The sequence below is a fragment of the Olea europaea genome, chromosome 10 (genome assembly GCF_002742605.1).
Source record: "Olea europaea var. sylvestris chromosome 10, O_europaea_v1, whole genome shotgun sequence".
NCBI lineage: Eukaryota > Viridiplantae > Streptophyta > Magnoliopsida > Lamiales > Oleaceae > Olea > Olea europaea.
Window position 1 is genome coordinate 6,444,042 of NC_036246.1, and position 22,076 is coordinate 6,466,117.

General features: G+C 35.2%; 3 protein-coding genes across 5 annotated transcripts in view; all 3 read right to left on the reverse strand.

Moving 5' to 3' along the window:
• The window catches only part of LOC111401023 (branched-chain amino acid aminotransferase 2, chloroplastic), an 8,744-nt gene extending 4,935 nt beyond the window's left edge, over positions 1 to 3,809 (reverse strand). The window contains exons 1-4 of the mRNA XM_023028553.1: positions 3,646 to 3,809; positions 3,357 to 3,533; positions 3,123 to 3,254; positions 2,258 to 2,356 (exon numbers count right to left, since the gene is read on the reverse strand). Of these exons, the coding sequence (XP_022884321.1) occupies positions 2,258 to 2,356; positions 3,123 to 3,254; positions 3,357 to 3,533; positions 3,646 to 3,768 (531 nt within the window). The 5' untranslated portion in view covers positions 3,769 to 3,809. The remainder of the gene's footprint in view (positions 1 to 2,257; positions 2,357 to 3,122; positions 3,255 to 3,356; positions 3,534 to 3,645) is intronic.
• An 843-nt stretch (positions 3,810 to 4,652) lies between these two features.
• On the reverse strand, positions 4,653 to 13,915 carry LOC111401025 (branched-chain amino acid aminotransferase 2, chloroplastic-like). The gene is made up of 9 exons (XM_023028554.1): positions 13,711 to 13,915; positions 13,474 to 13,556; positions 13,187 to 13,364; positions 12,898 to 13,074; positions 12,664 to 12,795; positions 11,799 to 11,897; positions 7,101 to 7,217; positions 5,270 to 5,365; positions 4,653 to 4,785 (listed from the first exon to the last, which is right to left on the reverse strand). Exons 1-9 carry the CDS (start codon positions 13,855 to 13,857, stop codon positions 4,669 to 4,671), a joined length of 1,146 nt encoding a protein of 381 aa, XP_022884322.1. The 5' UTR covers positions 13,858 to 13,915; the 3' UTR covers positions 4,653 to 4,668.
• A 1,404-nt stretch (positions 13,916 to 15,319) lies between these two features.
• LOC111401026 (protein CROWDED NUCLEI 4-like) lies at positions 15,320 to 21,019 on the reverse strand. Of its 3 annotated transcripts, none has more exons than XM_023028556.1 (9): positions 20,533 to 21,018; positions 19,901 to 20,110; positions 19,564 to 19,817; positions 18,861 to 19,131; positions 18,676 to 18,759; positions 16,834 to 18,373; positions 16,589 to 16,751; positions 15,768 to 15,900; positions 15,320 to 15,661 (listed from the first exon to the last, which is right to left on the reverse strand). In XM_023028556.1, exons 1-7 carry the CDS (start codon positions 20,788 to 20,790, stop codon positions 16,654 to 16,656), a joined length of 2,715 nt encoding a protein of 904 aa, XP_022884324.1. In that variant the 5' UTR covers positions 20,791 to 21,018; the 3' UTR covers positions 15,320 to 15,661; positions 15,768 to 15,900; positions 16,589 to 16,653. The 3 variants fall into 3 exon arrangements, with proteins under 3 accessions (XP_022884324.1, XP_022884323.1, XP_022884325.1); XM_023028555.1 differs by having other exon boundaries at positions 16,869 to 18,373; positions 20,533 to 21,013; XM_023028557.1 differs by lacking the exons at positions 15,320 to 15,661; positions 15,768 to 15,900 and having other exon boundaries at positions 16,588 to 16,751; positions 20,533 to 21,019.
• Positions 21,020 to 22,076: the final 1,057 nt, after the last annotated feature.

Below are 22,076 nucleotides of genomic sequence, written 5' to 3' on the forward strand. Positions count from 1 at the left end.
TAATGAGATGGGTGAACGACGATGACCACGCTTTTCATATGGAGTACTAATAATCAACTCATAATCTCGAGCTAAAGAGTAAGCGTGATCAAGAGTAGTGACACCTTGAAGGAAAAGCTCGCGCTTAAGATCATCTCTCAGACCTTGGCTAAGCCTACTCAAAGTCATGCTTTCATCCTCAATTAAATGACATTTGGTTCGAAATTCCTCAAATTATACTCAGTCACTAATTGATTTCCTTGTTTAAGGGCATTCCATTGAGTAAGAATTTCAAAATTATCTCGTTCTCGCTTACGAATCTGATCCCTATTCCTACGATCGCGTCGAAAATATTTTTGATCGCTTTGTCCACGATGATATTGTCTATTATGAGACGCTTCAGAATTAGTGTCAGTTAAACGAGGGGTTCGCTTAAAATTGCTCAAATTAGCAGCTAGGTTCTTTCTCTCCTCACGAGTAGCAATTATATCTGATTGGACAATCGATAGGCTAGTGGCAAGTTGCGCTAATTGTCTAGTGAGTGCATCAAATTGGGATGGATCCATGGTCAATGTATTGGAAATAGAGATGACAAGACGACCACTAAGCAACTACATGCAATGTAATACCAACTAAATGACGTGCTATGATGAGATCAGTGAACAATACGTGCAAGCAATGGAAAATAACTTGTACCATTTTTTTTTAATTTAATTTTAAATATTAGGATTAATTAAATCCAAAATAAGCTAATACTGCTAGTATATGTAAAATGGCAAAGCAAGGGTCAACACTAGTCAAATTCTCCAATCAATTTAAGTGGGGAACAATAGAAATCAATTCGGTCACTGATGTCAATTCGATTAATGGTTTTGATCAAGTGAGGTTTAAGGCTAAAATTATCACAATAACAGCAGCACAAGATTTTAATTGATGCAATTTTAAAAATGAAGCAGTAGTATAAACCAATACTAAATAAAGATCAAGGACTCCCTGTTGTTTAGTTTTGATTATTTGTATGCCGCTTGATTTGAATTACCGACTTATAAGCCCCAACTATGCTTCTGTTCTTCCCTTCGTGTCCAATGGTTTTAACGTCTGTTGACTGTAACTTGTGCTGGCTCTGGTGTGGATGTAAAACTGAATGTGGTGACTGTGGCTTTTAGATTGTTGAGATGGACGAGGAAATATACAAGTGTGGTAACTGTGGTGGAAGTGTATGATCTTGGGTTGGTGGTGGTGGCCTATGGCGATGAAGCGGTAGTGCTTTAGATGTCTAGGTACAATAGATAATAAAGTGGTAGCGTGATGGTGATTAAAGGCGATGGCAGCAAGAGAGTGGTTGTGAGAGAGGAATCGGGTGAAACTGTGGGGTATTTGATGTTAATGAATTGGTTATAATCGGGTTTGGTCGGATATTTGGGACTGGACCAGATGGGAAGGGGTTTGGATCCTGTTATAGAGATGGGCCAGCTGGGGTTAGTGTTTGGAGAGTGTGCCTGGGTCGTAAAGAGTAGGTTGGGTTAGTTGGGCTAAATGGACTTGAATGCTAGGGTTTGAGATTTGTGGAACAATACCACAATTTTTTTTTATTTTTTTTATTTTTTTATGAACAGCAACAAAAAAAAGAAAAAAAATTTCTTTTTGGGCGTGAACAGTACCCGTGAACAGTAATTTTTTTTTCAAGAAACTGACCAAAATACTAAACTGAAATTCTGTGTGAACAGTACCCGCGATGAACAGTACCTTTTTTTTTTTCAACTAAGACTGAAAATTGAAGAAGAAGAAAAAAATTGCTGCCTTTACCAAAAATTCTTTTAGTTCGTGCTGTTCCAATAGATTTTGGGAAGGAAATATGCATAAATTTTGGATTAAAGAAAAGAAATTACCAATGGTTCGGCTCTGATACCAAATTTGATACAGCACCAATGAGACAGTTAATTGAGAAATAAAATAGAGCTATGGGGAGGGCGAATTAGAGAGGAGAAAGGGAAGGGGATTCAACAGAAGAGAAGAAAGAAAACAAGAAGAGAGAAAACACCATAAGCCACCAAAAATATTCATTCATCATCAACTGAAAATTACAATGCAAAATAAGTTTAAATAGTAAAGCAACCCTAACGAGTTTGAGCCCGAGCCCATACAAGTCCAAATTTAAATAATAGTCCAAGAAAATAAATAAAGTTTAAATAAAATAAGTAAACATCGTCCAATATCCTCATCAAACTCTACACAAGCTAACTCAAAGGAGAGGAAGAATCAACTGAGAATAGCTTACTGCAGCATAATTTCCTATAGTCTTAACTCCTCCAGTACCACCAGGTGTTGCTCGATGCATTTCAGTCTCAACAATCAAATGTATTGGTGCCAAACCTTCCTGGTAAAAGAGTAAACACACAGTAACTGGGAGACATCAAGGAGTATGCAGTAGATACTTGTATAGAAATTGTAAAAGGGGTAATCTATAAATCAAAGAAGTAATAGTTGCCAGATAAAATTATTTGAAAACACAAAAAATGTCATGAGGTCCTAGAAAACATTATCAGTTACATTTAAGAGGCCAAAATCAATATCAACACGATTGATTTAAATCATAATAAGTTCAACTTGGTATACAGCAGGTATTAAGACAAACTTTGATTAAGATTGGAGTGCCATACGAAACAAACTATAATTTCACTAAAAGCAAAACCAGAACAAGCAATAACTAAGTAATTTTAACTAAAGGAAAGCATCAAATGTTTGTGAACAGTAACATAAATCCTATGCCTCCATTTGAGTCTTCTTTGGGTCCTTTTGTCATTTTTCATTTGCTTCTTAGTTAAGTACTGTTAGCTTCTTTTGGCTATCTTTTCTGTATATTTAGGAATAGGATTGCAAGATCTTCTTTTTGCTTGCTTATGAATTATGTAATTTACCATTCGATGATCAAACATCCTCGAAATTTAATATTATTGCCTCACGAACTAACATTTTGCTAATTCATGAATATTTGAGTAGACTATACGTGGAAAGTTAGGAAAAGTAGTTGAAGCCAAGTTAATTGGAATTTATCAATATAGATTTTTGAGCCCTATCTTGCCAGCAATTCAAGTGGAAACAGCATCATGGCTGCACAGGCATGCGAGATACAACTATTATACCTTGAAATAGTTTCCCACAGGAGATACATAAATCAAAAAGGTGTATTCAGGTGCTGGAGCAAGTCCTAAAACAGCTCCACTCCCCATTAGCAATGGTCTTATATATAAAGAACCTTTACCTGGTGGGGGAATCTGAAATAAGATAATATAAAACCACTCAGTTGTCCAAACATCACTACACAAAAATTAATAAATAAATACAATCTTAACTGAAATGACAAACTGTCAGATTACCCATCTTTCATTTGCTAAAACAGTTTCTTTTACAGCTTCCACAAACTGTTCGACAGTAGGAGAAGGCATGCACATACGCTCAGCGCCCATCCTTAATCGGAAAGCATTTTCCTCGGGGCGAAAGAGTAAAATATTGCCATCATATTTCCGATAAGCTTTTAAACCTTCAAACAGCCCCTACAAGTTATTTTCAAAAATAAATTCAGCAAAGTGAAGCAATCATGATGCAAAAGTTATAAACGCATTGAAAGAACCACCGCGGTTATAATTAGTAAAAGAAAAAACTTACCTGTCCATAGTTTAAAATCCCTGCAGATGGGCTCAACTCAATGTTCCCAAAACGTTGTAATTCTCCTTTAGAAAAGTTTTCACCTTGAGAACATTTCATAATATACATATAATCAGTGGGCATGAACCCGAATCCAAGATTATCCCAGTCAATGTCGGCTAATTCTGGCTACAACGGGCACCTTAGGCCCTCTCATCCAAGCACATAACACAGCACCATTTTTTATTCAAATGATTGTGTGGCTTATAGAGGAAAGACTTCCACACAACCGTAGCCTTCTCAAACTGAAAAGCTTATTATAAATTGGGTAATGAAACCACCAGAAATGGTTTAAAACATGCAAAAATCCAGAGTCAGCTCTCGGTGGAAAGTTTTACTGTAACAATAATTTTCTCCAGTATGATTATACCAAGATTCCAAATTTGAGGTTTATGGATTTTGTGATTTTCAAATTCTACATATCAAGTTTATGCTATTCAAGACTACTCTCAAGGCACATACGGTGCGTAGTATTAGATTGGAATTGAATAATATAGTAGACATAATATGCCAACTTCTTTTTCTTCTTTAATAATGTCCATTACTATCAAATTCACCATCTTTCCAAGCATATTATTAGTGAGTAATGATGTACCACCCATCAGGACATGCATAAAAAATGATGCTTCGAAGGATGATCACGACTTGATGCTTGAATTACGTAAATTTTAAAAATGATAGACCAGTTCACAAATAAAAATTTTTGTGAATACTTATTCACATTGTGCAATATCAGATTTCTCTCTGACCTATACTATACCTCATCAACACGCACCCGGGAAGAAATAAAAAGAAACAAGGAATTCTTAATTCTTAGATAAAAAAAAAAAGAAGAAATATATACAAAAGTGAAAACGAGGGGAAAGTATACAGTTCCTTGGGAATTGTAAATAGAATCTGGATTACGTTTTAGTTATTTCCATGTTCATCCTTACAGTTAGTTAATATCACAAGCATTGTGCAACTAGACCTTGTAGATGGAAATTACCTTTTACCCAGATAAGTTATACTGCCTACAGGGGATATAACCACAGCTGTTCCCGTACAAAAAACTTCATCAGCATCAAGCAATTCCTCAACTGTAACTAACCGCTCCTCAACCTACATATCAAGAGAAAAACCTTATCATGCACTTAGCAAACTGAGCCCCTTTACCTCAGTCCCAGTGACAAATAAAGGACAGGTGCCAAAATTTCATTAGGGCATTATTGCATTTTTTTTCTCTATTCATCTAAAAGGAAGGGTGGCAATCTGATTATTTATCCATATGGATCTGATATGGTATACTGAAAGGATATGCAGAAGGTATTGTCATGTATCACATACAGATGCTCTGTTGTAAGTATCTCCATACATATAGTGCCAAATCTGCTTGGAAGTTGAGAGAAGTACAGTATGAGAGATCATTATATTATATGTCCCTCTCCGAAACTATAAGTGGATCCAAGAAATTAGCATGGTCGTAAAGGGGCAAATAAAATGAGGGAACCATAACATTTTCCTGGACGGCTGACCATTGTTTAATTTCCAGTGGAAGCTTATATCCTGTGATGCACGGTTGATGTTTTAGAAGCTTAGTAAATACCTGATATCCTTGACTAATAGCAACATCAATTATACTCTTTCGTGTAATGCCTGGTAGGATGGTCCCTTTTATCGCGGGAGTAGATATCACATTACCCTGAAAATAAATTGAATTGATTTGAGATTAGCTTATACATTTCTTCCTTTGTGACCTTTCACAGAAAACAAGCACTACTTACACAACATACATTTTCATACAGGATATGAGTTGGACAGGACAAAAAATATGTACAATATTTAGCCTTTGTTTGGGCTCCATTTTATTCAAAATACATTTTTCTCTCTTCTTTTCAACCACACATTCTCCAATAAAATAATGTTACACGTAACTCCAAAACTTTTCCTTCTTTTTTAACCACACAGTTTTCAAAAAGTTACTATTTCAAAATACATTTTTCCTCAAAATTTGATTTTAACGGAGCACAAACAAGGGCTTACTATTTGGATGGAAGATGGAATCTTTCGTCTCACATAGATGAGAAATTCATAACGAGCCTAGTAGTTGACTAACACAACTGTGTAACTATGAAACCTTCCCAGATATGGACATTAAATGGAATTGAGAGGCTAATTCTATCAAAAGTCTCCGCATTGCTCAAACACGTCTCCAAACCAAGTGCATGATTTTATATGAACCAAGTTCACCACAACCGAGTACTCTAAGAAGAGGCTTACCATTTCACCTGAGCCCCAATATATAACAACAAGAGCTCTCCCAACAAAATCCTGGAGCTCAGCCCTTGAAACCCACAGAGTTAAGAACACAAGGCAATGTGAAATACTGATACTGGCTTATCCAGATTCCTAGGTGTATCCACATGTGTAGCACTTGGCTTCTACTCTTCCAATTCAAATCCCTATTAGATCTTACACTAAAAGGCCCACAAATGCAACAATTCAATTACCCCAAATCAATTGTTCAAAGAGGATATCCATTTGTTTGAATTCAATCCCCAACGGTCATGTGCTTTTAAACATGTTCTAGTGGTAGGTGGCAAGGCACGAACTTTTTTGGTGGATATACTTGGCACTCAGAAGTTCATTAGTACATATAACCTTGCCCAATACTACCTAATAGTCCTACAATATTTTTACATCAATTTGCATTAATGTTCCAGTAAAACCCAATGAACCTGGAAGCAATGGGATGATGATGGTGAAGGCACTCCAAGGCATAGACATTACTATTTACTAGAGAACATTTATCATGATAATCCAATAATGTCAATGATAAAGAAGTAGATAATGATACTTGCGTGATAGGTTTTAAAACATATAATCCTGGAAAATAAAAAGAAAGAAGTTTCAAATCCCTTCAGTGAAGTAAAAACATGTATAGATATTTATGGAAGAATTTATAATTAAAGCAATTCAGTGATGAGTTCAGTAAATGTGGAATTATTAATTCACGTTACAGGTTAAGCTACAGTTACACCCCATGGTTACAGTTGGAGTAGGACTTTGGGCCTTTGATGAGAAAGAATGTGACTTGTTCAACCTCTCCTAGATGTCAAAATCTTATTACGTGTCAAATCATCACCTTATGTAAAAGTATATGTTGTCAACCAAATGAGCAATTTTTTTCAACAGTTATAATTTTAAAGTAACCAATATAGTTCCTAAAACCAAAGGCAGTAAATGAAATGAAGTAAAACTAAAGAATAAAATGTAAAATTGTTTTAAACAATGACCTTCATCATGCAATCCATTTACAAAAACACAAGAAACACATATAAGACAATCTTTTTTAACCTCAGTATCGAGAATAATAACATATTATCCCATTATCATATATGTGATGCATTTTTGAGCTAATTCAACAAATAGTTTACCTTCACAACAAATACATTGCAAGAGGACACCTCTTCTAGATATCTTTTCTGAGCACTATCCAGATACAGAACATCAGAAAACCCTTTTGCTTTTGCAGCACTCTGAGCCTTTAGAACCTATAAAATACAGTGTAGAAAATAAAAAGGATGCATCAGAATATCACGAATCCATATTTGAAGGCTAGACTATTAAAGAAAACCTCCTTAGATTAGTTTACACAGTTCCCTTTCCTGGATATAGAGGGTAGCAGTTCACAAGTCGAGTTCAAAAATTGTTAGCTGATATGAATGCATTGCAATAATAAGTAGCTAAGCACCCTTTGCATCCTGGTTAAGCAAGGGTTTAACGCAGTTCAAAAGCAATGTGAATATTTACAGAATATTATGCACTTTGGTAAAAAGGAAAATCGAGAAAATAACCAAGAGGGGAGAAGCATAGAATATCGTGGATATCTACCAGGCTCCAGATGGAAGAGAAAGCAGAATCAGTAAGTTAACATGCAGACTTTAGCAAAAGTAAAGTTCAGCACGCAAGTAAGTGTAGAGGAAGAACTCTGATGCAGCACCAATGAGACAGTTAATTGAGAAATAAAACAGAGCTATGGGGAGGGAGAATTAGAGAGGAGAAAGGAAAGGGGATTCAACAGAAGAGAAGAAAGAAAACAAGAAGAGAGAAAACACCATAAGCCACCAAAAATATTCATTCATCATTAACTGAAAATTACAATGCAAAATAGGTTTAAATAGTAAAGCAACCCTAACAAGCTTGGGCCCGAGCCCATACAAGTCCAAATTTAAATAATAATCCAAGAAAATAAATAAAACTTAAATAAAATAAGTAAACGTTGTCCGATGTCCTCATCAACTCTCCCGGGGTGGAAGAAAAACTCAACCCTGTCGAGTTGATAGATAGTATAGGCTGCAGTCAATCTCATACTCCAAATGCTTCAAGTCAAGTCACGGGGGATGATTTTTCTGACGAACCAAGTAACGAAATTCCATAATTGATAGTACTGAAAACTGTAGCTTATTTCCAAGAATATGATCTGACCAAGGGGGCCGAACTTTCCTTCTAACCAAGTACTGATACTGGACTTCAAATAACCAATACTCATGCACCTCATCTTCAACATTTTCACATGATTGTACATAATGAGGAGCATAAGAAGTACGTCGATCTACCCAACAAACAAGGAAGTACTAAATTGTGCCATCATTGGTCAATACAACACGTTCATCTAAAATAACATCAATTTTATCTTTGTGTGCTGTGATAGATGGTATTAAAGTAGAAATATCAATATAGTCAAATTGGGGATCCACAAAGTTAGGTAGAAATGGATCATCAAAGGAAGTAATACGGTATTTGTAAGTAATGAAGTCCTCAATATTTAAAGCAGAGTAGTGGCTAAAATGTGATGAAAGGGCAATGACATGTGCATTTGAACCAACATGCTTTAAAATTTTTAAAGGACCAGCACTACAAGCTTGCAATATGACATAATCCCCAATATTAAATTCAAAATATCGTTTATCCGAATCAGCTTGAAGTTCATGTTGTTTATTGATCTCAATATGCAAATCATGAAGATAATATACAAATACTTCAGCTGACAACAACACACTAGCATGCGGGGACATGGGAATAAGATCTAACGATCGCCTAGACTTATAACTATGAACAACTTCAAATGGATTTAGACCTAGAGACCGATTCATAAAATTGTTATATGCGATGTGAACAGTTGGAGGGATCGAGTCCCAATTCTCAACATTTTTCTGGACTAGAGACTGTAATAAATTGCCAAGACTTCGATTAGCAATTTCGTTTTGACCATCAGTTTGAGGTTGGTCAGTAGTGGAGAATTTCGATTTAGTACTAAGAACAAGCGACTGGATTCTCCAAGGGTGACTAGTGAAATCATCAAACTCTTTGAGTTGGGAAAGGGTATGACATATAACATGTGATCGAGAGTTGTCGGAAACAAGGGGTGTAGTTTCTAAAGTCTCGGGAAGGGTCGGGATTCCACTTAAGGAAGTGTCCTCACTATAATCATCAAAATCTTCAAGTTTAGGGCCATATGCTAGATCTTCTAACGACTCTTCTATTGCATTCTTTCGTTCTTCTATGACTAAGGCTCGGTTAGGACATTTGGAAGAGATGTGACCAAAATCCTTACAGATGATGCATAGCAAGTGAGAAGTCTTTGGAGTTTCACAAATTATACCCTTATTTTCCAAAATTGGAGGAACATTAGACGGGGGAGGTCCTAGAAGAGACTTAACAGGAGGAAGTGGAGCCAATGAAATCGAAAGATGATTGCCATTACGCTTTCTACATGAAGAAGAAGATCTTGGACTATCACGACCTTTACAATTAGTTTTCCAAATAGGAGGAACATTAGACGGAGAAGGTTTTATGATAGACTTATGATGAGGTGACGCTAATAAGATGGGTGAACGACGATGACCACGCTTTTCATATGGAGTACTAATAATCAATTCATAATCTCAAGCTAAAGAGTAAGCGTGATCAAGAGTAGTGACACCTTGAAGGAAAAGCTCGCGCTTAAGATCATCTCTCATACCTTGGCTAAACCTACTGAAAGTCATGCTTTCATCCTCAATTAAATGACATTTGGTTCGAAATTCCTCAAATTGCGCGATATACTCAGTCACTAATTGATTTCCTTGTTTAAGGGCATTCCATTGAGTAAGAATTTCAAAATTATCTCGTTCTCGCTTACGAATCTGATCCATATTCCTACGATCGCGTCGAAAATATTTTTGATCGCTTTGTCCACGATGATATTGTCTATTATGAGACGCTTTAGAATTAGTGTCAGTTAAACGAGGGGTTCGCTTAAAATTGCTCAAATTAGCAGCTAGGTTCTTTCTCTCCTCACGAGTAGCAATTATATCTGATTGGACAGTCGATAGGCTAGTGGCAAGTTGCGCTAATTGTCTAGTGAGTGCATCAAATTGGGATGGATCCATGGTCAATGTATTGGAAATAGAGATGATAAGACGACCACTATGCAACTACATGCAATGTAATACCAACTAAATGACGTGCTATGATGAGATCAGTGAACAATACGTGCAAGCAATGGAAAATAACTTGTACCATTTTTTTTAATTTAATTTTAAATATTAGGATTAATTAAATCCAAAATAAGCTAATACTGCTAGTATATGTAAAATGGCAAAGCAAGGGTCAACACTAGTCAAATTCTCCAATCAATTTAAGTGGGGAACAATAGAAGTCAATTCGGTCACTGATGTCAATTCGATTGATGGTTTTGATCAAGTGAGGTTTAAGGCTAAAATTATCACAATAACAGCAACACAAGATTTTAATTGATGCAATTTTAAAAATGAAGCAGTAGTATAAACCAATACTAAATAGAGATCAAGGACTCCCTGTTGTTTAGTTTTGATTATTTGTATGCCGCTTAATTTGAATTGCCGACTTATAAGCCCCAACTATGCTTCTGTTCTTCTCTTCGTGTCCAATGGTTTTAACGTCTGTTGACTGTAACTTGTGCTGGCTCTGGTGTGGATGTAAAATTGAATGTGGTGACTGTGGCTTTTAGATTGTTGAGATGGACGAGGAAATATACAAGTGTGGTAACTGTGGTGGAAGTGTATGATCTTGGGTTGGTGGTGGTGGCCTATGGCGATGAAGCGGTAGTGCTTTAGATGCCTAGGTACAATAGATAATGAAGTGGTAGCGTGATGGTGATTAAAGGCGATGGCAGCAAGAGAGTGGTTGTGAGAGAGGAATCGAGTGAAACTGTGGGGTATTTGATGTTAATGGATTGGTTATAATCGGGTTTGGTCGAATATTTGGGACTGGACCAGATGGGAAGGGGTTTGGATCCTGTTATAGAGATGGGCTAGCTGGGGTTAGTGTTTGGAGAGTGTGCCTGGGTCGTAAAGAGTAGGTTGGGTTAGTTGGGCTAAATGGACTTGAATGCTAGGGTTTGAGATTTGTGGAACAATACCACAATTTTTTATTTTTTTATGAACAGCAACAAAAAAAAGAAAAAAAAAATTTTTTTTGGGCGTGAACAGTACCCGTGAACAGTAATTTTTTTTTTTCAAGAAACTGACCAAAATACTAAACTGAAATTCTATGTGAACAGTACCCGCGATGAACAGTACCTTTTTTTTTTCAACTAAGACTGAAAATTGAAGAAGAAGAAAAAAATTGCTGCCTTTACCAAAAATTCTTTTAGTTCGTGCTGTTCCAATAGATTTTGAGAAGGAAATATGCATAAATTTTGGATTAAAGAAAAGAAATTACCCATGGTTCGGCTCTGATACCAAATTTGATACAGCACCAATGAGACAGTTAATTGAGAAATAAAATAGAGCTATGGGGAGGGCGAATTAAAGAGGAGAAAGGGAAGGGGATTCAACAGAAGAGAAGAAAGAAAACAAGAAGAGAGAAAACACTATAAGCCACCAAAAATATTCATTCATCATCAACTGAAAATTACAATGCAAAATAGATTTAAATAGTAAAGCAACCCTAACGAGCTTGAGCCCGAGCCCATACAAGTCCAAATTTAAATAATAGTCCAAGAAAATAAATAAAGTTTAAATAAAATAAGTAAACATCGTCCGATGTCCTCATCAAACTCTACACAAGCTAACTCAAAGGAGAGGAAGAATCAACAGAGAATAGCTTACTGCAGCATAATTTCCTATAGTCTTAACTCCTCCAGTACCACCAGGTGTTGCTCGATGCATTTCAGTCTCAACAATCAAATGTATTGGTGCCAAACCTTCCTGGTAAAAGAGTAAACACACAGTAACTGGGAGACATCAAGGAGTATGCAGTAGATACTTGTATAGAAATTGTAAAAGGGGTAATCTATAAATCAAAGAAGTAATAGTTGCCAGATAAAATTATTTGAAAACACAAAAAATGTCATGAGGTCCTAGAAAACATTATCAGTTACATTTAAGAGGCCAAAATCAATATCAACACGATTGATTTAAATCATAATAAGTTCCACTTGGTATACAGCAGGTATTAAGACAAACTTTGATTAAGATTGGAGTGCCATACGAAACAAACTATAATTTCACTAAAAGCAAAACCAAAACAAGCAATAACTAAGTAATTTTAACTAAAGGAAAGCATCAAATGTTTGTGAACAGTAACATAAATCCTATGCCTCCATTTGAGTCTTCTTTGGGTCCTTTTGTCATTTTTCATTTGCTTCTTAGTTAAGTACTGTTAGCTTCTTTTGGCTATCTTTTCTGTATATTTAGGAATAGGATTGCAAGATCTTCTTTTTGCTTGCTTATGAATTATGTAATTTACCATTCGATGATCAAACATCCTCGAAATTTAATATTATTGCCTCACGAACTAACATTTTGCTAATTCATGAATATTTGAGTAGACTATACGTGGAAAGTTAGGAAAAGTAGTTGAAGCCAAGTTAATTGGAATTTATCAATATAGATTTTTGAGCCCTATCTTGCCAGCAATTCAAGTGGAAACAGCATCATGGCTGCACAGGCATGCGAGATACAACTACTATACCTTGAAATAGTTTCCCACAGGAGATACATAAATCAAAAAGGTGTATTCAGGTGCTGGAGCAAGTCCTAAAACAGCTCCACTCCCCATTAGCAATGGTCTTATATATAAAGAACCTTTACCTGGTGGGGGAATCTGAAATAAGATAATATAAAACCACTCAGTTGTCCAAACATCACTACACAAAAATTAATAAATAAATACAATCTTAACTGAAATGACAAACTGTCAGATTACCCATCTTTCATTTGCTAAAACAGTTTCTTTTACAGCTTCCACAAACTGTTCGACAGTAGGAGAAGGCATGCACATACGCTCAGCGCCCATCCTTAATCGGAAAGCATTTTCCTCGGGGCGAAAGAGTAAAATATTGCCATCATATTTCCGATAAGCTTTTAAACCTTCAAACAGCCCCTACAAGTTATTTTCAAAAATAAATTCAGCAAAGTGAAGCAATCATGATGCAAAAGTTATAAACGCATTGAAAGAACCACCGCGGTTATAATTAGTAAAAGAAAAAACTTACCTGTCCATAGTTTAAAATCCCTGCAGATGGGCTCAACTCAATGTTCCCAAAACGTTGTAATTCTCCTTTAGAAAAGTTTTCACCTTGAGAACATTTCATAATATACATATAATCAGTGGGCATGAACCCGAATCCAAGATTATCCCAGTCAATGTCGGCTAATTCTGGCTTCACGTCGCTGCCAAAATTAAACATTACATAAACCCAGTTCTTCACCAACAAGAAATCGAGCTCACAAATTAAACCAGATTTTGGCTCTAAATTATAATGTTTCCTAACGAGCGTACCTCGCAGGAGAGGTCACTTGAAGAGTATTAGCATTTTTACTGTTATTGTTACTAAAACAAGCGAAGAGCGATTGATTCGAGAGCTGCATACATTTGCATTACGATCATATAATAATATAAGTTCCACTTCTCAAATATATAAACTAAATTAACACGAAATGCATGTGATTGACGATTGGTGAACGACTTAAAGAACGAAAAAGGACATAAACTGCCGCAGAAGTGATTTCACGATACCTTAAAAGGGTTATTAGAGAAGTGTCTTTTGCCACTGAAAACCGATGGGAGAAGCTTAGTAGTGCTGCCTGAAGGGCCGAGCTGGTGGCGGTGGTGGTTGGGAATTAGGTTCTGGTGTAGCCCTGCAAAAATGGCGCCGCTCTCCATCTCTCTGTAATCACTAGTTTCGATTTTTGACCAGTTCTCTCAAAACTATGAACTGAAAATTAATATTAGGGTATACTACTCTTTGATTATTCCCATTTTTATTTTTATTTTTGGTAAAAATGTATTTTGACGAATATAACGTGGTTAAAAAATAAAGAATTTTTTTAAATTTACGTATGAAATTATTTTATTAAAAAATGTGTAATTAAAAATAAGAAAGAAAAAATATTTTTTGAAAATAATGAGATCAAACAAGAACTAAATTTTTTTTATGCAGATTGAATTTTTGAATTGTGAATTTTTGGAGAAAGTGATTAAAAACTAGAAAAATTTGGAATTTGCATAAAAAAAGTTTATTGCAAGAATGTATAATTGAAAATAAATATGAAAAAAAAATTAAAAATAGTTGTCAAACAGGGTTTTAAGGCAAGCGGGGAACCTATGGCTATAAGGCTATAACTATATAATCTTCTCTTTTCAAAAAATTGCACAAATCTCCATTATTTGAAATTCTTAGTACCTCTTCTGATATTTATGATAATTACATAAACACTCCCTCTATTTTTAAAAATTATACATACCCTCATTACTCCATATTTTGAATATAACAAACTTTAATTGATAATTTTTCTTCCACATGTTAGCATAAATAAAGCGATAATGTTTAAAATATCGTTACAAACTTTCTTCCATCTTATGATTCCTTTAACAATAATTGAAATTTAAGATATCATTTCACACTTCTACTAAACCAATTTTTGAAAAATACTTCATCATTTAAATAATTACAGTAGAAAATGTATACGGTAGATTCCAAAATTGAAAATAGTATAGTGTCACATCTTTCAGCTTATTTTCTATATTCGTTACTCATTCAAATAAGTTCTTAGTATTGGCTTTAAGTATACATGGTAAACTTCGCAATGCATCTTTCAAACTACCAGACCAATTATAGCTTTTTAAAATAGCTTTAATAATAGCATTTTTATTACCTTTTACTTCTCATTTTGTGTCACTTATTTCGACTTTTTAAGAGCTATGTTTTTCGGGGCAAGTTCTTGAGACTACATCAAAGCATCCATAACAAACTTTGCTATTCATATTATGGAAAGAAAGAGGATTTAGCCCTTGTTCGAGCCCCATTATGAGAGAGAATGCATTTTAAATGGTAGATTGATGGATAATGTAATTAAAAATTAAGGAAAAGTTTTGAATTTACGTATAATATTATTTTATTAAAGAATATGGTTGAAAAAGAGCTTTGAAAAAATAAATTTTTAGAAGAACGGGGCTCAAACAAATACTTAGGCTCCTCTACGTTACTATGAACACGATATATATATTGGCGACAGTAAGTAACGTTGTGTAAGCCTGTCATTGCCTTGTATTCAATTAAGGAAATCAGAATATAAGCACAAATTTGATCCAATCAGTTATAGAGAAGAAACGGGAACCAAGCAGGCATAGAAAAATCATATATTCCTATATCATTGTGAAATGTGAAGCTAAAGAAAACATGGAAAGCACATATATTCACTCATGACACGCACAATACACAAATATAAAAACAAAGACCAGAAAAATGGAGTTCTTCCATCTAACAAACTACCTCATCTTACCATTAACACATCACATAAAACAAGGTTTCTAATTGACACACTACAAAGGGAAGTCAATGCAAACAGACTTCTAGAGGTTTGCTTGAAAACTTAAACAGCTAGAACCTCTTCAAAACAAGTTACTGTCCACAGCTATAGAGCGTCATTAATCTATATCGCTGATTTCAACTGTACGTATAACACACCTGAAGAAAAAAAATGAACTGGTGAGGCTATAAATCAATCATGTGTGTGTGTGTGTGTGTGTGTGTGTGTGTGTGAGAGAGAGAGAGAGAGAGAGAGAGTTTTCACCTCAACTATCCCCCAGTTGTCATGAGAATGCAAGAAATACAGCCTTGTTCCTTCAAATTATCTCCCCAAATGTCCCATTTGTTTCTAATTTTAAGCCATCAAGCTTTTCATCACTCTCTTGTGATATAGTTTCCTGCAGAAGTAAATCAGGCATCAGAACAAAAGAAAGTAGAAAATCAACAGAATAGAATCAGTTCAACAGCGTAAAGTGGAAAAATTCACTAAACATACATCTCCTGAAAACCGAATTTCGAATCATAGAGTTCTGATAAATGCCAATTCTAGTCTACCACAACATTAGGAGTTCACGAAGCCTGATTTGCAATAATAAGAAAGTATTAAGTTCAAACAAAAGATCAACTGAATCATACATTCATCCTGGCATAAGTGCTATACAATGGCACACAATAAACATCAATAAAGTAGGCACTTCTATATTTTGCATCAATTACAAGTCAGACAGTCACCAGGTACACAAGTATAATTGCCCCGTTCAACTTAATTGAACTAAAACATTACGGAGTGTTGGACTGAACATATGTTATCAACTTCTTGCCAGGTCAAAGGCATGCTATAGAAGTGAGATACGTTGTTACATGAAGACTGTCAACTCAGACAATTTAAACAACAATATTAATGATCAGACAAAAATACAAACAGGTAAAATTGCTAAATAGTAAAATACGGGATATCCACGAGGTACAGATTATAATCAGCACAATTTCTTTATGGAAGACAGCAACAGAATCATGATAGGGCATAGTTTCATTTCAACACTGGAAACTAAAACAGTAGGAATCGTTTTAAAAACTTGAAACCACCTTGTTGCTGCCAGCAACTCTCTCAACACCAGCTGTAGTTAATTCTCGGATTTTGATGATTTTATCTATATACACAGTGGTCTCCTCAGCAATGACGGGAATCTGATTAAAAGACGTAACAGATTGCTCGATCTTGGATGCATCTGAGTTCTCCACTGGCAAACTGCATAAAAAGGAAAATTGAGATTGCAGAGGTATGTTAAATGAGAGAAAACCAAAGGTATCTCGATGAGTAATTAACTAACAGCTGTGAAGAACTAAGTTCAGCAAATAAGGGTACCACGGAATGGTCTCTTCCAGTCCAGGTTGTGCTGTTGAATCTTTTTCATGCCTCCTCTTTTTATTACTTTGTCTTTGCTCGAGCAGTGTATCAGCACACCTTTTGAGCCACGAAAGAGGAGCAGCGAGAGGTGAAGATGACTGATATGACTCTGTTGTACGAGGAACATTATGCCCAACATTTCCATTTTCACCTACAATAACTTCATTGTGCAGCCTCAAAACTTTCTTTTCTGTTTGCTTCTGTCTGTCTGATTGCAAACGAGATTGTTGTATCTCATGTGCAATAATACGATCTAATTCATCTTTTAGATCCTCCAATTTCTTCAAGTTCTCAATTTGAACAAGAATCTCCTCTCGATCAGCACGCAATAATTCCCGTTGTTTCTCCAATTTCTCCCTTTGTACTTTAAGTTCTTCAATTGAATTATTAAGCTCCTTCCATTCCTGGTCTCTCCTTTCACGATCAAAATTTATCTCTCTTCTCTCAGCATCAAGTCTTTTAATTTCAGAGTTAACATGTTCTAATTCCTTTCCCACTGTTTCCCTGAGAGAAGTAATATACTGAAGTTCTTTCTTTTTGTCTTCCTCAAATGCCTTCTCTCTATCTTTGAGGTCATTCTCAATTTCTTCACGTCTCTTATCTATACCATTCTCCAACTCTTTTTTCTGCATCTCTACATCTAGCAAGAAATCTGTACGTTCTTTCTGAATCTTGCTGAACCACTCTGTACGTTCACGCTCAAGTTCACTCATGAATGCTTCTCGATCACGGGAAAATGACTCAAGATCCTGTTTATATTGGTTTCTGAATGAATCCTTCTCCGCGTTCAAGCTATCACGTTCATCCTTCAGAAACTTAGAAACAGTTAACCTCTCCTCTGCAATATGCTCTGCCTCTTTTTGTAACTCTTCTCTTTTCACATCAATCAGCTCCCACTCTGTTTCAAACTTTGCCTTCTCTGCTTTCAACTGATCTGCCTCAGCCTCAAGTTCCTGCTTCTGCGCACTGATCATATCAATCTCTTCCTTAAGTCTCAACTCAAGATCCATTAGCTCATTTGTTTCATTCTTCATTGCCTCCACTGTCTCTTCTGTATCACTAATGTGCCTTCTCTTTTCCTCCAACAAATCCAAAGATTTTTGTAGGTCAAGCTTTATCCTCGTTATCTCTTCTTTCTCTTGCTTTAAAAGGTTCCTCTTCAATTCTACCTCTTCTTCAGCTGCTAGAAGACTCTTCTCTTTCTCCCCAATTGAACAAAACTTCTCTTCCAGCTCCTTCTCCCTTTCTACAAAATGTCTAGACTCGAATTCCAAGTCCCGCTCTCTTTCAGCAATGTAATCCTCCCGCTGCCTGATATCTAGTTCTCTCAACTCCCAACCCCGCCTCTTGGTGTCAAGTTCTTCATCCAACAATTTACGTTTTGCTTCCAATTCCACCTCAAATGAAGACTTCATCATTGTCAATGTAGCTTCTTGATTAGCCATTTCTTGATGAATATTATCCTACATATGCATCAGAGGGTGAAATGAGATAAGAATGGGAGGACACAAAATGGCGAAATCGATGCTTCCCTTCAACTAATTGACTTACATATTTTTTACTCGCAAATTTTTCTTGTGTAATGAGCAGTTCTTCCTCTTTCTTGAGAAGGTCGTGTTCTCTTCTGATGGCAGCCTACAACCACAAAATGAAAACATTAAAAGACGCTAAGACAATCTAACTTAGCAGCATAGACAGTCAAAAAAAAAAAATGGGAGGACACAAAATGGCGAAATCGATGCTTCCCTTCAACTAATTGACTTACATATTTTTTACTCGCAAATTTTTCTTGTGAAATGAGCAGTTCTTCCTCTTTCTTGAGAAGGTCGTGTTCTCTTCTGATGGCAGCCTACAACCACAAAATGAAAACATTAAAAGACGCTAAGACAATCTAACTTAGCAGCATAGACAGTCAAAAAAGAGAGAGAGAGAGGGAAACATTATTTTGACCTCCTCTCTTGCTGACAAAGACATTGCTTCTAGATTAAGAGTTTGCTTTTTCTCATTAAGGGCTTCTTTCTCTTTCTCCAAGCTGAGCTTTATGTCCTCCAACTCCTTCTCAAACCTCTTTAACTCTTGAGATCTATTAAAAATGTATTCTTCCCTCTGATTTAGCAAAGCTTGTCCATCATGTAATCTTTCTTGCAATTGCTGCTGCATTTTTTGCCTTTCAATCAGAGATTGCCTCTCAATCTGGATCTCTTTCTCTTTATCATCACATCTAGCAGAACAATGGCAAACATTACTTACATGTCAGTCATAATTTTCAGTCAAAAATCATAATGTATGGACAAGAAGAAGACTATAAGAGAAAAAAATACAAAGGAAATAATCACCTGAAAAGCATACAGAACATAATAAAAGTATTCTTCATCAAACAAACAAATACATTCAAAAAACTAAGACAAGACAGATTTAAACCAAACTAGTAAGATATTCTGTTGAAATTGACTAAGCATTCAAGAAGCTTAAAGTAACACAAAAACTCGAGATTACCAATGGTGTCAAAGCAGGAATATAAAGCTTACAAGCCTCCGTTTTTCAGTAGACTGTTGAGAGATATTAATGTACCAAAACCATTATGTAGTAAATTACCTAAGACAATGAAACTTATTGGATTTATTGAAATCAGATAAGTAAATAAAGCACATACTCTGATTTGAATGACATTATCCTCCTCCTTAAATCATCTTCCCTATCTTCAACTTCTCGCAACCTTCTTTCTGCATTTCGGTGGAACCGGCTAGCCTCGGCTTCCAAAGATTCTGCTGCATGAAGTTTTTCCTCTGCCTCCATGAACTTTTTCTGAGCATTCTCCATCATATTCCGTGCCTCAGCCAGTTTAGTCTCTGCTGCAACCTTTGCCTCAGCCAATTCTGCACGCATCTCATGCAATGACTTTTCAATCTGCACAAGTTCACCAGATTAGAAACTATGACAAGGAACATACACATCATAAAAATAAAAGGGAAAAACTCTCAAAATAATACATTTTTAACACATTCTTTCTCAATTCCAACAGCCTTTTTCAGACTATCTTCTCGCTTCCTGGCATCTGCCAAATCAGATGCATGAGCAGCCTGTTCGCGCTTAAACTTCAACTCAGCAGATTCAGCAGCAGTTTGAGCTTGTTCGTAACTGGAAACCCACTCCTTCTTTTCCAGAATGAGAAGGCCCATGTGATGCTGATGGTCATATAGCTACAAATCAAGAACACCAACTTATAACTAAATTAGAATCTCAACAACGAACATGTTAAACATAAATAACGTGAACAGTTTAGAAAGCTTTTGAAAAATAAAAACACCCAAACAATACTAAAAGAGCAAAATAACTTGTTTTTAAATCTTTCACCCAAAAAAGAATAAAAACCCCGTTCTTTACCGATTCGGAGAAACTAAAAATTAATACAAAATTAGAGAAATAGAGGCTCAGACTCTTCCAGAAACTAATGAAATTAATAAAGACGCTCCTGAAAATCAGATCAATTATATCATCAATCTTTGCAACCAAATAAAATCTACACGAAAAAGAAAAATAAAAATCAAGATTACTACAAAATCAAAAAAAGACAGAAAGAATGAAACATTCAACGAATAAGTATATAATTGAGAAAAAAGACCTCGGCTTCGAGTTTAGCAATATAGGCGATGAGAGCAGCCTTGTCTCTGCGTTTGATGGACTCTTCATCGAAGCCCGCTTCTTTGAGTTTTTTCCATATGGCTTCATCGCTTAAAGGGGTTTTCAGAAGTTTAGACGAACCAGAAATTGGGGTTCGCAAAAGCTGGGACGAAACAGAATTTGGGGTTGTCAATTTTACAGTTGCTGGAGTCTTCGGAATCACTGCTAATCTGTCCGAAAGAGAACTCGGACTCGCCATTGATTAACCAAAAACCCTAGAATTCAATGGTCCAACCCGCTCTTTTATCTTGAATGCAAGAAATTTGCTGGGGTTTCTCAACTTTCTTGATTTTGCTTTACTGAAAGTTGTGGACTCCACTACTCAAAACACTTTCGCTTTATATTTTTTTCCAGTTTTCCTCTCTCCGTGCACATATTACAAGTTCCATTTTTTCCTTTCTTTGATTTGATGAGGTTTCATTACAGCGGAATTTGTATACGACGGCGTTTAAATGTGGTTTAAGAAGGGAAATATAGTAGGGTTTAATTAGATAAATCGTAATTAATTATTGCCTTAATTTGGTACAGCTTTGAAATTGCGCTTGGAAGCAAAGAACCATGGACAGTCTGTCCATGTGGACGCAAATTATAACGATTTTAAATTAATTAATTTCTCTTGCAGTAAACCAATTAAATTTTTGGCGACATTCATAAAAAACCTTTTTTTTTTTAAATTCAGTTTTCTAATTTGACAATTTTAATTATTTTTAGCCTCTTTTAATTTATTATATTACATTCTATCTGTATTTATTTCGAATAAAAAAACTATAAAAATGATAAATCATACAATAATGTTATAGTTAGCATTGCTGGAGTTATCCTACGTGATATACTTTTAATTTTAAAAAATGAATAACTATTAATAGTGCTATGTCACGTAAGATTTCGCATATGATAACTACTACAATCGTTGATTATAAGTAATGCTATTATAAATTAGGACAATGATACACGTATCGAATTTTTTTACTGAATCTTATACTTACTAGTCACAACGGAGGTGGGGATCACATGTCGACATTTTTAAATTCATGTAAGGCCCGCATGCATTGTGAGAGAGGGATACCATTCGGTACATATGGAATAATCTTATAAATTATATCAAAATATTCAATATTACTTATCTAAACAATTATTGGACACCTTACAGTTAGTAATTACTGATGTTATGTACCGTTATTAAATTCTTTAATTTCCTAATGTAAATATTCAATTTTCATATTCTTAAAATAAATATGTTATTGTTATATAAGTTAAATAATATTTATGAATGACGAGTATATCTGTCAGCTTAATTATACCCACAAAATAAGATTTGACTTTCTATTTTTCTTATCTTCTTATTTCATATTAATTTAGTTTTACAATACGATATTTAGCATGATTATCTTCTTATTTATAAGATTGTATAGAATATCACCATATTTCTCATTCAATATTTGTAAATTGAATACTCGAAGTTTCCTAAATATACCAAATATGAAG

What these genes read in the sequence shown, in the direction of transcription:
- LOC111401026 (XM_023028555.1), bottom strand. Translation starts at nt 20,790, where the DNA reads ATGGCGAGTCCGAGTTCTCTTTCGGACAGATTAGCAGTGATTCCGAAG. An exon ending in AGAAAGAATGTGTTAAAAAT is followed by an intron (nt 19,818 to 19,900) that starts GTATTATTTTGA and finishes GAACTTGTGCAG; the next exon opens with ATTGAAAAGTCATTGCATGA. An exon ending in AATTTGCGAGTAAAAAATAT is followed by an intron (nt 18,374 to 18,675) that starts GTAAGTCAATTA and finishes ATGCATATGTAG; the next exon opens with GATAATATTCATCAAGAAAT.
- LOC111401025 (XM_023028554.1), bottom strand. Translation starts at nt 13,857, where the DNA reads ATGGAGAGCGGCGCCATTTTTGCAGGGCTACACCAGAACCTAATTCCC. An exon ending in TCTCTAATAACCCTTTTAAG is followed by an intron (nt 13,557 to 13,710) that starts GTATCGTGAAAT and finishes AAATGTATGCAG; the next exon opens with CTCTCGAATCAATCGCTCTT. An exon ending in CAAGTGACCTCTCCTGCGAG is followed by an intron (nt 13,365 to 13,473) that starts GTACGCTCGTTA and finishes TAATTTTGGCAG; the next exon opens with CGACGTGAAGCCAGAATTAG.